Raw genomic sequence first — 12,302 nt, 5'->3', positions numbered from 1 at the left:
AAGTGGAAAATACAACAGTGTCATCATTACTCATGATACACTAATTTGAGTTAAAATTAAGATATAAATTGATTTTACTTAAATTCTATTTTCAGTTTCTATGTTAAATTTACATATATATAAGAACATTTACATGTAAATTAGTTACATCAGAAATTTTTCTATGTTTTTCTATTAAGCTTCTCTACACACTTAGAATGGTATATGGTTTCAAATGTATAGTACACTCTCAATTTCCATCATTAATTATACTAAAATTTAGCACTAATATTTGTACCCAAATCTATAGCCCATATTTGTGATGTAGTGCTTTAGAAAAAAATTAAAAGATGAACCAAACAGTAAGTGATAGTAACAAAAACAATTAGAAAAAGTATTGCCTTGCTCGATTTCCAGTTGACGGGTTCAGCTCTGAATTTACATTAATATTGCTTCCAGTCTCAACTCCAGTGCTTCTAACATATGGTTTCCTTCCTGTCGCTGATAAAGGCTTGTTTACTGCCCCTAGTACTCCTGCAGGTTTTGGCTAAAAATTAGACATATACATGTTACTTTTATACCTCACTGAAAGGAGTATATATAAATTTAGACACATGTAAGAGATACTGTTTAGCCTAAACCAAGAAATTTTTGTCACTCTATAAAGTTAAATCCTGAATTTACTAGAAATAATTCTGTTAAACTGCATTTGTCTGAATACAGTCACAAGTCAAGCATTACCTCTATTTCATGACAACTAGTGAAATATTATTCCTTATTACATAGTCAAAATAGAAAGTGTCTCTAAAACAAAGTGAAATAAAAGATAATAAAATCTTATAAACTATTCAATGAATACAGCAATAGACACTATCAAAAATAAAATTTCCTATTACTCTTTCAGATGTCATATTAGTTTTATAAAATAGAAATTGTCTAACTCAAAATACTTTAAAATTATTTTTATCTTGCACATCTAAATTACGTATACCATTTCTCAGGAAAATCTTCTTTGTGGATTCTACATAACTTGAAGCTCATCAGGTACTGATGAGAACACATGGTCATAATTCAAATAAGTGGTTCATGGCAGAAAAAAGCCTAAGGGAACAAATGCTTTAGATGCTACAATCCACAACATGATAAGAATCAGGAACTATAAAATCTGAGGGACACTTAAAGGTTATTTCTAGGGACAGCAGAAGAAATGAGATAAAGATACCTAAATTATCTAGTACATAATACCTTTCCTGTTAACAGAAGTACTCTTGTCTCTTCTGAAATATAACTCCTGTCATTACAGAAGTCCTACCAAAAAACAAACAAAAATATTAAAGTGAACATGCATACTTTTATTGCCCAGATAAAGACTTTTCAGGCATTGTGGCTTAAAATAATAATAACATCTGTGCTAATATATGTATCAACTCATCAAATAATCAGAGCATATTTAAGCCATACCATAAGTCTAGCTTTAAAGTTAAATTAATGGCACATAAGACTTAGGCAAACTTAAAATCACATTTTAAATAAAACACACTTTTACTTTTTCATATGATTCAGGGCAGTCTCCAGTTTATTCACTGAACTATATTTCTTCATTCTATTATAAAACCCTCTTCTTTTGGGCCCCCAAAGCATCCAAAATGGTACTATGCATATATCAGATACTTAAAAGTCACTGAACTCCACACCAGACCACAAGAAAATTATCCTCATTGAAAAAAAAATCTGTCACTTTAATTAAAAATATTTTGTTTCTCAGAGTCATAAGCAAACTGTCCAAATTATAAAAGTAAATACACTATCAAAATATAATTAAGTGAATTATAGTGTTCTTTGGCAGCAAAGATATTAACTAGTTAATAAATGAATTAAACAATGTGGACACTGATGGTAGGTTCTTGAAAGCTCTATTTCTATAAAACTTAAGAAGAGTTCACATCTAATCCTTTGATGCATTTTTCTGTTAACATATCCTGGGAACAGCATGCAAATAAACCACAATGGTATCATAAAATAAAATGATTGATTTATTACAATCAATAAGTTCATTAATTTTTAAGTACTAACTTAAAAATTCACACTAGTGTTACAGGAAAGAACCAAGGGCTTAAATGTGCCTGTAAAGAAATCACACTTCTGGCATGTGTTCTAGGCAAAGCTGCATTATTTCTTCTTTTTGCCCAAAAGGCTTTTATACAGCGAAAATAAATGTTACAAAGCCTGAGCACCAAAGTTCATTCATTTTACTCATGAAGATATACTATAGCCTTGATAAGCTACCTTAAAATATCTAGTGTTCTAGTGTTTGAACTTATGCCAGATTAAAAGCAGCATATTAGTAAAGCAAATAAGGAAAGTTGTTCATTGAAAACAGAAAAAAAGTAGTTTCAGATATCAAAACAAAAAACAATTAAAAATAAAACAAGGTGTAGTGACAAACAGCAATTTAATCCATGACGATTGGATCACTATTCTATTTATTTTCTATTTGGGTATTATTCCAGTCATAATAGCCCTGGGTCAACAATAAATTTAAATTCAAGAGCTCACTTAGGACTATTTATAAAGACGAATAAATTCAGTTGGGGGTACAAGTAAGTTTGCAACCATTATTCCCATCAAAAACGAGGCACAATAAATGCTGAATACTAAATCATTAAAGAAAATTTGATTAATTTTTTTTGTCAAAGTAGGGCATTCAAAGTAGCAAGCCTCATATCCTAGAATGTTCTATAAAATACCCTGAGGGGGGTATTAGCTAAAGCATAACTTCAGATTTGAAAATATATAAAATAACTTTAAAATGCTGTATTTTTTTCCAGCTAAAAATATTTAGGATTCTGTTTTTTAAAAAAAAAGCACAGGAAAGTTAAACTTCAAAATACCACCTTAAAGCAGGAAATGAAATATTTAAAAAAAAAGTTTTCTAATCCAAATTAGCTGGAAAAACAGCTAATAGGTAGAATATTTACGAACATGGAAAACTTAATTTGCTGATAGCAGAATAAATATACTTTGTATTAAGTACTAATACCACCATTTATTGAGTGTTTATACCCAACAAACTCTTTCAAACCTAGATATTTTATTAGTGAATGCTCATAGGTATTATCACCTGCATTTTAGAGATGAAGAAATTGAGTTAACTTCTCTAAAGCTCCTCAGGTTAGAAGTAGCTGATAAGAATCCAGGTCTATCAATTGCAAAGACCAATTAATTCTAACATTTTATAGATGCATACATATTTATACTGTATCAACCACTTTGTTTATTTTTTTATCTGCAAAAATACTAAATGTTTTAATAAAATGAGATTAAAGTAATTGGAGAAATCTGAAAATTCCTCTCACATACTAGAAATATCCAGAAAGAACAGCTCACATAAGAACACCACCATCAAACCTGATTTGTATCCTTCTACACCATAAAGTGAGAATGATACTGGTTCTGAACTTTGGAAGACAATCTTCCATTTCTTGTTAAACTTACGGAAGAATTTTTCACTCTGTAGTCAAGACAATCCAGTATTTTACCACTAGGGTTGATGGAAACTGAATTTAAATCTGTTTAGTGTGGTAGAAAAATGAGGGAAAGAAAATTACCTTTTCAGGTTGCGTAAAAAATTTCAATGGAAGGACCGGATCCTTTGGTGAATCTGCATTGCACAAAGCACTTTTGCTATTTATAACACACAGAGCCACATCACATACCGTATAAAGTTTCTAAGGAGGAAAAAAAGAAACATATATAACTTTCAGTAGTGTAAAATAACCACAAGTACCAGTTCTACCCAGTGAATAAAAGGGAATCAAAGGAAGAATATACGGTTATTTTTTATTCCTTGAACATTTCACACTTGTTTTGGCATTTTTTTTTTTTATGTAGCCTCCTGGTAAACAACAAAAAAACCCTTTACCTTAATTTAACATGAATGCCAAGCATGCATTAAAAACAACAAATCAAACCAAACTAAATCAAAGGAAACATAGAAAGATCTACTTGCCTGTAACTCTAAAGTTGACAAAACAGCATAGTTGTAAATTTTATTAGTTCTTATCCCTGCCCCCATGCTGTGTAAGTTTTAGTACCTTTTTCAGAGTAGTGAACAATTCTAATGAAATGCAATAGAAACCGACTAAAATACGTATTTATAAATATTCTGTAACCTAATTTATTATGTAATAGTCAAGAAAAACAAGTGGGAAAAAAGGGCCTTAATATTTTTTCCTATAGATCTTAATACCCACTGGCCTAAGACATATCTTACCTCGTTTGTTTTGGATTCATCTGGGGACTGTGCATCTTTTGTTAACTTGATGTTCTCAGCCATCTTCTTCATAAAGGCATGGCTATTGTTTTCATTCTTTGTCATTAAAACTTCAAGCATGAACCATAGGCACCTAAATGGTAAACATATTCACCTATTAAAGAGACTAAATACAGGTGCTTTTACTTAAAGGATTAAATATCTTATCAGATAGTTAGTTCTATTATCTGAATATAATAAGAGTAAAATAAAAAATACCAATGATAAATATATCCTGTTAATATTAAATTCAAACAGAAAATTAAATCACAAAATATTAAAAATGAAAACATGGCTTAATATGAGAAAGCCTAATTTCATGAAGCACATGTAGACTCCTTTTATAGGTGTTCAGTAAACATTTAAATGATTTGAGATGTACTAATGTTCAGCAAGATGAACAAAGCACCTTACCATCTTGACTATTTGCAAGCTATGTAAGTGGTCTAGTTGTATGTAATTCTGCAGTGACGTAACTCTGAATTGCATGTGCTATGAGGTTGATGTGCAGAGTAACAGTCATTCAGCTAAGCAATCACATTTCAAACCATTTTTGCTGTTTTCTGCTTGTTACTCACTTGTATACTCAATATATAAAGGCTCTGAAAGGCACACCTGAATTTCTAAGTAAAAGTGAATCCCAACTCAGGATGAGCATTAGAATCACTGGGGGACCTAAATTGATGAATTTAGGGTAAGGCCTATTTTTAATAAGTTCCCAGGATGATTCTCCTGCAGCCATGGGTCTTACTGTTTTACTGCATCAACAGGGGAGAATCATTTATGATCTATGTTTACTTCTTTGTATATATTTCATATAAATGCTTAAAACACAACTATAAGGAAGAAATTCAGCATTAGGTTAATGGAGTTTGTTTTTAGCAGACCTGTCTTATAAAAAACACTGAAATGAGTCTTTCAGGCTGAAGTAAAAGGATGCTAGACAATAACTTAAAATTATAAGTAGAAATAATGATCCCTGGTGAAGTAACTATATATAGGTCAATATAAAAGCCAGCATTACTATACTTCTGATTTGTAACTCCTTTTTAATATATGATTTTAAAGATGAATACATAAGACAATAATTATATCTGTGTACATGGAAACCATGCATAAAGATGTTAACAACAATAATACAAAGGCGAGGGATAGAGACGAAAAGGAGCGTATGCACACTATTGAAACTAAATTATTGGTATACAAAAACCAGGTAGCTGACCAATATCCCTGATGAACAAAGATGCAAAAATACTCAACAAAATATTAGCAAACTGAATTCAAAAACACATCAAGAGGATCATACACCATGACCAGGTTGGATTCATCCCAGGGATGCAAGGATGGTACAACATTCGACATCAACATCATCCACCACATCAACAAAAAGGACAAAAACCACATGATCATCTCCATAGATGCTGAAAAAGCATTTGACAAAATCCAACATCCATTCATGATAAAAACTCTCAACAAAATGAGTATAGAGGGCAAGTACCTCAACATAATAAAGGCCATATATGACAGACCCACAGCCAACATCATACTTAACAGCGAGAATCTGAAAGCTTTTCCTCTAAGATCAGGAACAAGACAAGGATGCCCACTCTCCCCGCTTTTATTCAACATAGTACTGGAGGTCCTAGCCACGGCAGCAGACAACACAAAGAAATAAAAGGCATCCAGATTCGTAAAAGGAAGAAGTCAAACTGTCACTGTTCGCAGATGACATGATATTGTACATAAAAAACCCTAAAGAATCCACTCCAAAAACTATGAGAACTAATACCTATATGCAGCAAAGTTGCAGGATACAAAATTAATACACAGAAATCTGTTGCATTCCTATGCACTAATGATGAACTAGCAGAAAGAGAAATCAGGAAAACAATTCCATTCACAACTGCATCAAAAAGAATAAAATACCTAGGAATAAACCTAACCAAGGAAGTGAAAACTTTTCTGTGTTATACTGCCTTCCCTGTGCCCCTGGCTCCATTATGTGTGCTAATCGTAATGCCCTTTTTTCCCCCTTATCCCTCCCTTCCCACACATCCTCCCCATTCCCTTTCCCTTTGGTAACTGTTAGTCCTGAACTACAAAATACTCTTAAGAGAAATTAGGACCCTAAAAAATGGAAATTCATTCCGTGCTCTTGGGTAGGAACAATTAATATTGCCAAAATGGCTATCCTGCCTAAAGCAATCTACAGATTCAAGGCAATCCCTATGAAAATACCGACAGCATTCTTAAACGAACTGGAACAAATAGTTTAAAAATTCATATGGAACTACAAAAGACCCCGAATAGCCAAAGCAATCCTGAAAAAGAAGAATAAAGGTGGGGGGATCATGCTCCTCAACTTCAAGCTCTACTACAAAGCCACAGTAATCAAGACAATTTGGTACTGGCACCCATAGACCAGTGGAACAAAATAGAGAGCCCAGATATTAACCCAAGTATATATGGTCAATTAATATACGATAAAGGAGCCATGGATATACAATGGGGAAATGAGAGCCTCTTCAACAGCTGGTGTTGGCAAAACTGGACAGCTTCATGTAAGAGAATGAAACTGGATTACCGTCTAACTCTATACACAACAGTAAACTCGAAATGGATCAAAGACCTGAATATAAGTCATGAAACCATTAAACTCTTAGAAGAAAACATAGGCAACACTCTTGAATATGAACATGAACAACTTCTTCATGAATATCTCTTACTGGGCAAGGGAAACAAAAGCAAAAATGAACAAGTGGGATGATATCAAACTAAAAAGCTTCTGTACAGCCAAGGGCACCATCAGTAGAACAAAAAGGCATCGTACAGTATGGGAGAATATATTCATAAATGACATATCCGAAAAGGGGTTGACATCCAAAATACATAAATAGCTCACAGACCTCAAGAAACAAAAAGCAAATAATCCAATTAAAAAATGGGCAGAGGAGTTGAACAGACACTTCTCCAAAGAAGAAATTCAGATGGCCAACAGGCACATGAAAAGATGCTCCATATATCTAATTATCATGGAAATGCAAATTAAAACCAAAATGAGATATCATCTCACACCTCACAGCAATACAGAGGCTCCTCAAAAAACTAAAACTAGAAATCCCATTTGACCTGGGGATCCCACTCCTAGGAATTTACCCTAAGAATGCAGGAGCCCAGTTTCAAAAAGACATATGCACGCCTATGTTTATCGCAGCACTATATACAATAGCCAAGAAATGGAAGCAACCCAAGTGTCCATTAGATGAATGGTAAAGAAGATGTGGTACATATACACAAGGAAATATTATTCAGCCATAAGAAGAAAACAAATCCTACCATTTGCAACAACATGGATGGAGCTAGAGGGTATTATGCTCAGTGAAATAAGCCAAGTGGAGAAAGACAAGTGTCAAATGATTTCACTCATCTGTGGAGTATAAGAACAAAGAAAAACTGAAGGAACAAAACAGCAGCAGACTCACAGAACCCAAGAATGGACTAACAGTTACCAAAGGGAAAGGGACTGGGGAGGATGTGTGGGAAGGGAGGGATAAGGGGGAAAAAAGGGCATTACGATTAGCACACATAATGGAGCCAGGGGCACAGGGAAGGCAGTATAACACAGAAAAGACAAAAAGTGATTCTATAGCATCTTACTAAGCTGATGGACAGTGACTGTCCATCATCAGGTATGTGGTGGGGACTTGATAATGGGGGAAGTCTAATAGCCATAATGTTGCTCATGTAATTGTACATTAATGATACCAAAAAAAAAAAGACAAATGCACCCCTATGTTTATTGCAGCACTATTTACAATAGCCAAGATATGGAGAAGCAACCTAAGTGCCCATCAGTAGATGAATGGATATAGAAGATGTGGTACATATACACGATGCAATACTCTTCAGCCATAAGCAAGAAACAAATCCTTGCATTTGTAACAACATGGATGGAACTAGAGGATATTATGCTCAGTGAAATAAGCCAGGTGGAGAAAGACAAGTACCAAATGATTTTCCTCATTTGTGGAGTATAACGATGGAACAAAACTGAAGGAACAAAAGAGCAACAAACTCAGACTCCAAGAAGGGACTAGCATTTACCAAAGGTGAGGGGTGAGGGAGGGCGGGTGGGGAGGGAGGCAGAAGCGATTAAGCGGTATTATGACTGGCACACATGGTGTGTGGGGGGGGATCACGGGGAACACAGTGTAGCACAAAGAAGGCAAATAGTGACTCTGTGGCATCTTACTATACTAATGGGTAGTGACTGCAATGGGGTATGGGGGGGACACGATAATATGGGTGAATGTAGAAACCACATTGTTTTTTTATGTGAAACCTTCCTAAGAGTATATATCAATAATACCTTAATAAAAAATATTCCCACCCCTCAAAAAAAGGAATGAAGTTTTCATACAGTACAACATGGATGAACCTTGAAAACACATGTTAAGGGAAATAAGACACAAAAGGAGACAAATTTTATGATTCCACTTATATGAGGTTCCTGAAATAGGCAAATTCATAGAGACAGAACATAGAATAATGGGTATCAATGACGGGTCCAGAGTTTCTGTGATGAAAAGTTTTGTAAATACAGTGGTGGTGATAGCATAATATTGAGTATGTAATTAATGCCAGCCACTCAATTGTACTCCTAAAAATGGTGAATTTTACATTATACATTTCATGTGTGCATGCATATTTTTAAGGCTGAATGTACAATTTCAAGGTGAAATTTTTGCGACATGGCTTTCTAAATTATCAAACTGAATTAACTGAAGCCTACCTTAATATAAACAGTAAAAATAATATAAAAACAAAAATAACCACACCAACCTACCTCAAATACCCATCCAGCTAACTGCAAACAGGAAACGATCAATCAACAGCCAAAAATAACTTGTTAGATGGGAACAATTTTGTATGATGAAACTCACAATTTATAATAAATGAACAAAACCATAAAAAGGTTTTTTATTCTAACAGGAATAAGAGAAAAAAATTATTTATAAAAAGAAAAAATAATTTTTAGAACTCTTGAAAATCAACAGGACTTACTCTTTAATATCACGAAGCTGATCAACATCCTGTGATCTTGTGAAATCTGGATCATGGGCTAGCAGGTGAATCATATAGGGAACTACATATTCAGGCAACAGTGATAGTAATTTCTCTAAAACGAAAACATTATTATTAACAGCCTTTATAAAATCCCTCTCAAAGTTTTGTGTTCTAACCACTTCAGTTCCTACTTTTTTCCTGTTATTTCTAAATTAGAGTCAATGGACATTTAAATCATACTGAAATACCAATTTTGAAGGCTATTAAAGCCAAAAGGATTAATTTAAGATTACAAAGTGGGTCCCTGGAAAAGCTAGGATAATAATTCTTTCCTCTCTGGCATCGAAACAATGTGTTCGAATCAAGCTGTCAATGTGTTCAAATACTGTCAATCCCCTAACAATTAGTTCCCCCAGTTTTTGGCATTGTAAGTGGGACCCAGGAACCAGGATTTTAGATTTCAAGTATATCAATTATAAAGACAGCATCCTATAAAAATCCCCATGTTACTAGAAACCACAACAGAAATATGAAATAGTATCTCTCCCCAGGCAAACTGATACACTGACAAGATATATTTGCATACTGAGAACTCAGAAAGTTACTTACCAGTAGCCATGGGATTCTGTTTAATGTACTCCCTGCGTATACTGATATTTTTTAACAAACACTGTCGTGCATGTGCTCTTCTCTCCTTCACAGGATCTTTGGCACACAAGGCAAAGATCGCCATATACTCCAATGGGAGCAGTAACTTCACAAGAGCCTTATGTAACTTCTGAGCAAATATCTGCCTTACTTGGTAGCACTCATCCTACAGTAACACAAAACCAAAAATACTTAAATAAAAATACTAGTATTTTTAAAACTATGACAAAAAAATCTAGTTTAGTAAAAAAAAAAAAACACGGCATTTACAAGAGAGTAGTTTAAGCACTTTTAATGTCTTCATTTAAAAAATGATAATTATACTGGGAGAATAACAATACTTGGAAAGATATTAAGCTAGAATAGTAATCTATTAATTGAAAAATTGAGCAATACATTTTGTGTCCACATCCATACAGTAAAAAGATCTGTATCCATAGAAAGGAAATGTATTTAACTTTGAAGGCCAAGTATTCGACAAAAATAAGATTGTTAACTTACATTAATAACAAGTGCACAGAGCTGAAACTGTTCTGGGGTTATAATTTCATGGTAACAAGGTTCCTGAGCAAGCTTCATTATGGCACTACCCGCAGCTAATCGCAAGCGAGACATATCAGATTTACTATAAACAAACAAAAAAGAAATAAACATTTCCTATGACCATTATTATTCATAAAAATGCTTTGATCCCTTTTTGAGTATTAAAATCTTTAGCATTATTTATGCTTAAAATGTCATAATGTAAATACATGGGAGAGCTCCTTTGAATCTTTGAACTCAACACAGGGAAAAAAACTCAAAATCACTCTATCTGAAAATAAATTTAGCTGCCTTCATTTTTAGTTATACTTTAGCTTAGATCCTCCACCACAGCCAACCAACTCTGCTTATGAGCACAACCACACCAACTGCTACACTAGGAATCACCATTCATGTTATGAACTGTATTCTTTATTCTAGGAAGAATATACATTCCTTGTAGAAAACTTGATTTGAAAAAAAAAAACCCTGAAAAATTAAAGATCACCTATCATTTAAAATCTATTTATTTCTTAATGTGTACACACACACACACACACACGTAACAGAAATTAGCTTACACCTAATTAGGAACTGACTTGCACCAGAAAAGCAGGGGTCATTAGACAAATATCTAAAAGGAAAGGAGATGGAGATGAGAGCCAATACTAGTCTTTGGGACCAATCTGCTTTTGTAGTGTAAAGTTTTCAAAGGGGACCTATGAGGTTCAGGCACTCCCACCCCCATGCAGTAGACTTTTATTACTTAAATGGCAAAATGTGACAATGGGGTGAAAGGACAGTCTTCTTACTTCAGTTTCTTTGTGGAACATGGCATGACTGTTATTTCCAAGACTTTAGGAAATGTGGAAAGCTGGCTTGAATAAACAAGGGACTACTGTTTAGCACACAAGAGAAAACAGCACTCTTGAAAACATGGCAGAATGGGACTGTCAAAGTGAGCACTGGTAACAATGAGGGACCCTCAAATGCTTCTGAAGCAAATGATTCAGGAACTTAAAATAGCTAATATTTGGTGCTTAGCTCTGCGCCAGGCAGTGTATGAAACATTTTACAGGCTTTATCTCATTTAATTTAGACACTGTGAGGAAATTGAGGCTTAGAAAAGTGATTTCCACAGGTTCATAAAGCTAGTAAATGGAGTGTAGAGTTGTGTAAATTTGACTCACAGAATATGTAATAACTAATTAAGATCTGACTAATATTTCATTATGTGAGTTCCATAAACATTCCCCTATTTTTTGTGATAATATTTTAAAAGGCTGGAACACATCTGTGTGTGTATTATGCATGATTTTAAAAATTATTTCATGAGTATAAAAATAGTCAAAGGATAACATTTTTAAGGATCTAGACACAAAATGCCAAACTGTTCTGCTTAGAATGTGCCAATTTATATTCACAGGAGTAATAAGGGAACCGATTTCTTTGCTGATTTGATAGGCAAGCGGTATCACTTAAGTTTAAATTGTCCTGATTGTACTTAGTGATGTTAAACATCTTTTAAAAAAGTAAATTAATAACATAGTCTTCATCTCTGTTAGGGATCCTGCCTATTTATCCCTGATTCACAAGAGCTTATTATGCCTGACATACACCATGTACAATTTCCCCAAATTTAAAACTCTCAGTATCCCTAACTCAGTTATAATCTTCAGTCTGTTCATACAAAGCAACACTTGGCGTATTCTATGATAAAAGTAGTTTTTCATGGTTTTCTTCAGTTTATCAAAGCATTCACACCTCTACTGTA

At 33.8% G+C, this 12,302-nt stretch overlaps 1 protein-coding gene across 3 annotated transcripts in view; it reads right to left on the bottom strand.

Annotated features, from left to right (window-relative positions):
• PDS5A (PDS5 cohesin associated factor A) overlaps positions 1-12,302 on the bottom strand; it is a 140,598-nt gene that overhangs the window by 12,435 nt on the left and 115,861 nt on the right. For all 3 annotated transcript variants that reach the window (XM_037002743.2, XM_037002745.2, XM_073237725.1), the window contains 7 exons: positions 10,508-10,631; positions 9,968-10,172; positions 9,356-9,470; positions 4,253-4,385; positions 3,588-3,707; positions 1,225-1,287; positions 381-526 (listed from right to left, as the gene is read on the bottom strand). In XM_037002743.2, the coding sequence (XP_036858638.1) occupies positions 381-526; positions 1,225-1,287; positions 3,588-3,707; positions 4,253-4,385; positions 9,356-9,470; positions 9,968-10,172; positions 10,508-10,631 (906 nt within the window). The remainder of the gene's footprint in view (positions 1-380; positions 527-1,224; positions 1,288-3,587; positions 3,708-4,252; positions 4,386-9,355; positions 9,471-9,967; positions 10,173-10,507; positions 10,632-12,302) is intronic.

The sequence above is a fragment of the Manis javanica genome, chromosome 5 (assembly GCF_040802235.1).
Source record: "Manis javanica isolate MJ-LG chromosome 5, MJ_LKY, whole genome shotgun sequence".
NCBI lineage: Eukaryota > Metazoa > Chordata > Mammalia > Pholidota > Manidae > Manis > Manis javanica.
The sequence above is the reverse complement of the archived record's forward strand: the minus strand, read 5'-3'. Positions and strand labels throughout refer to the sequence as shown.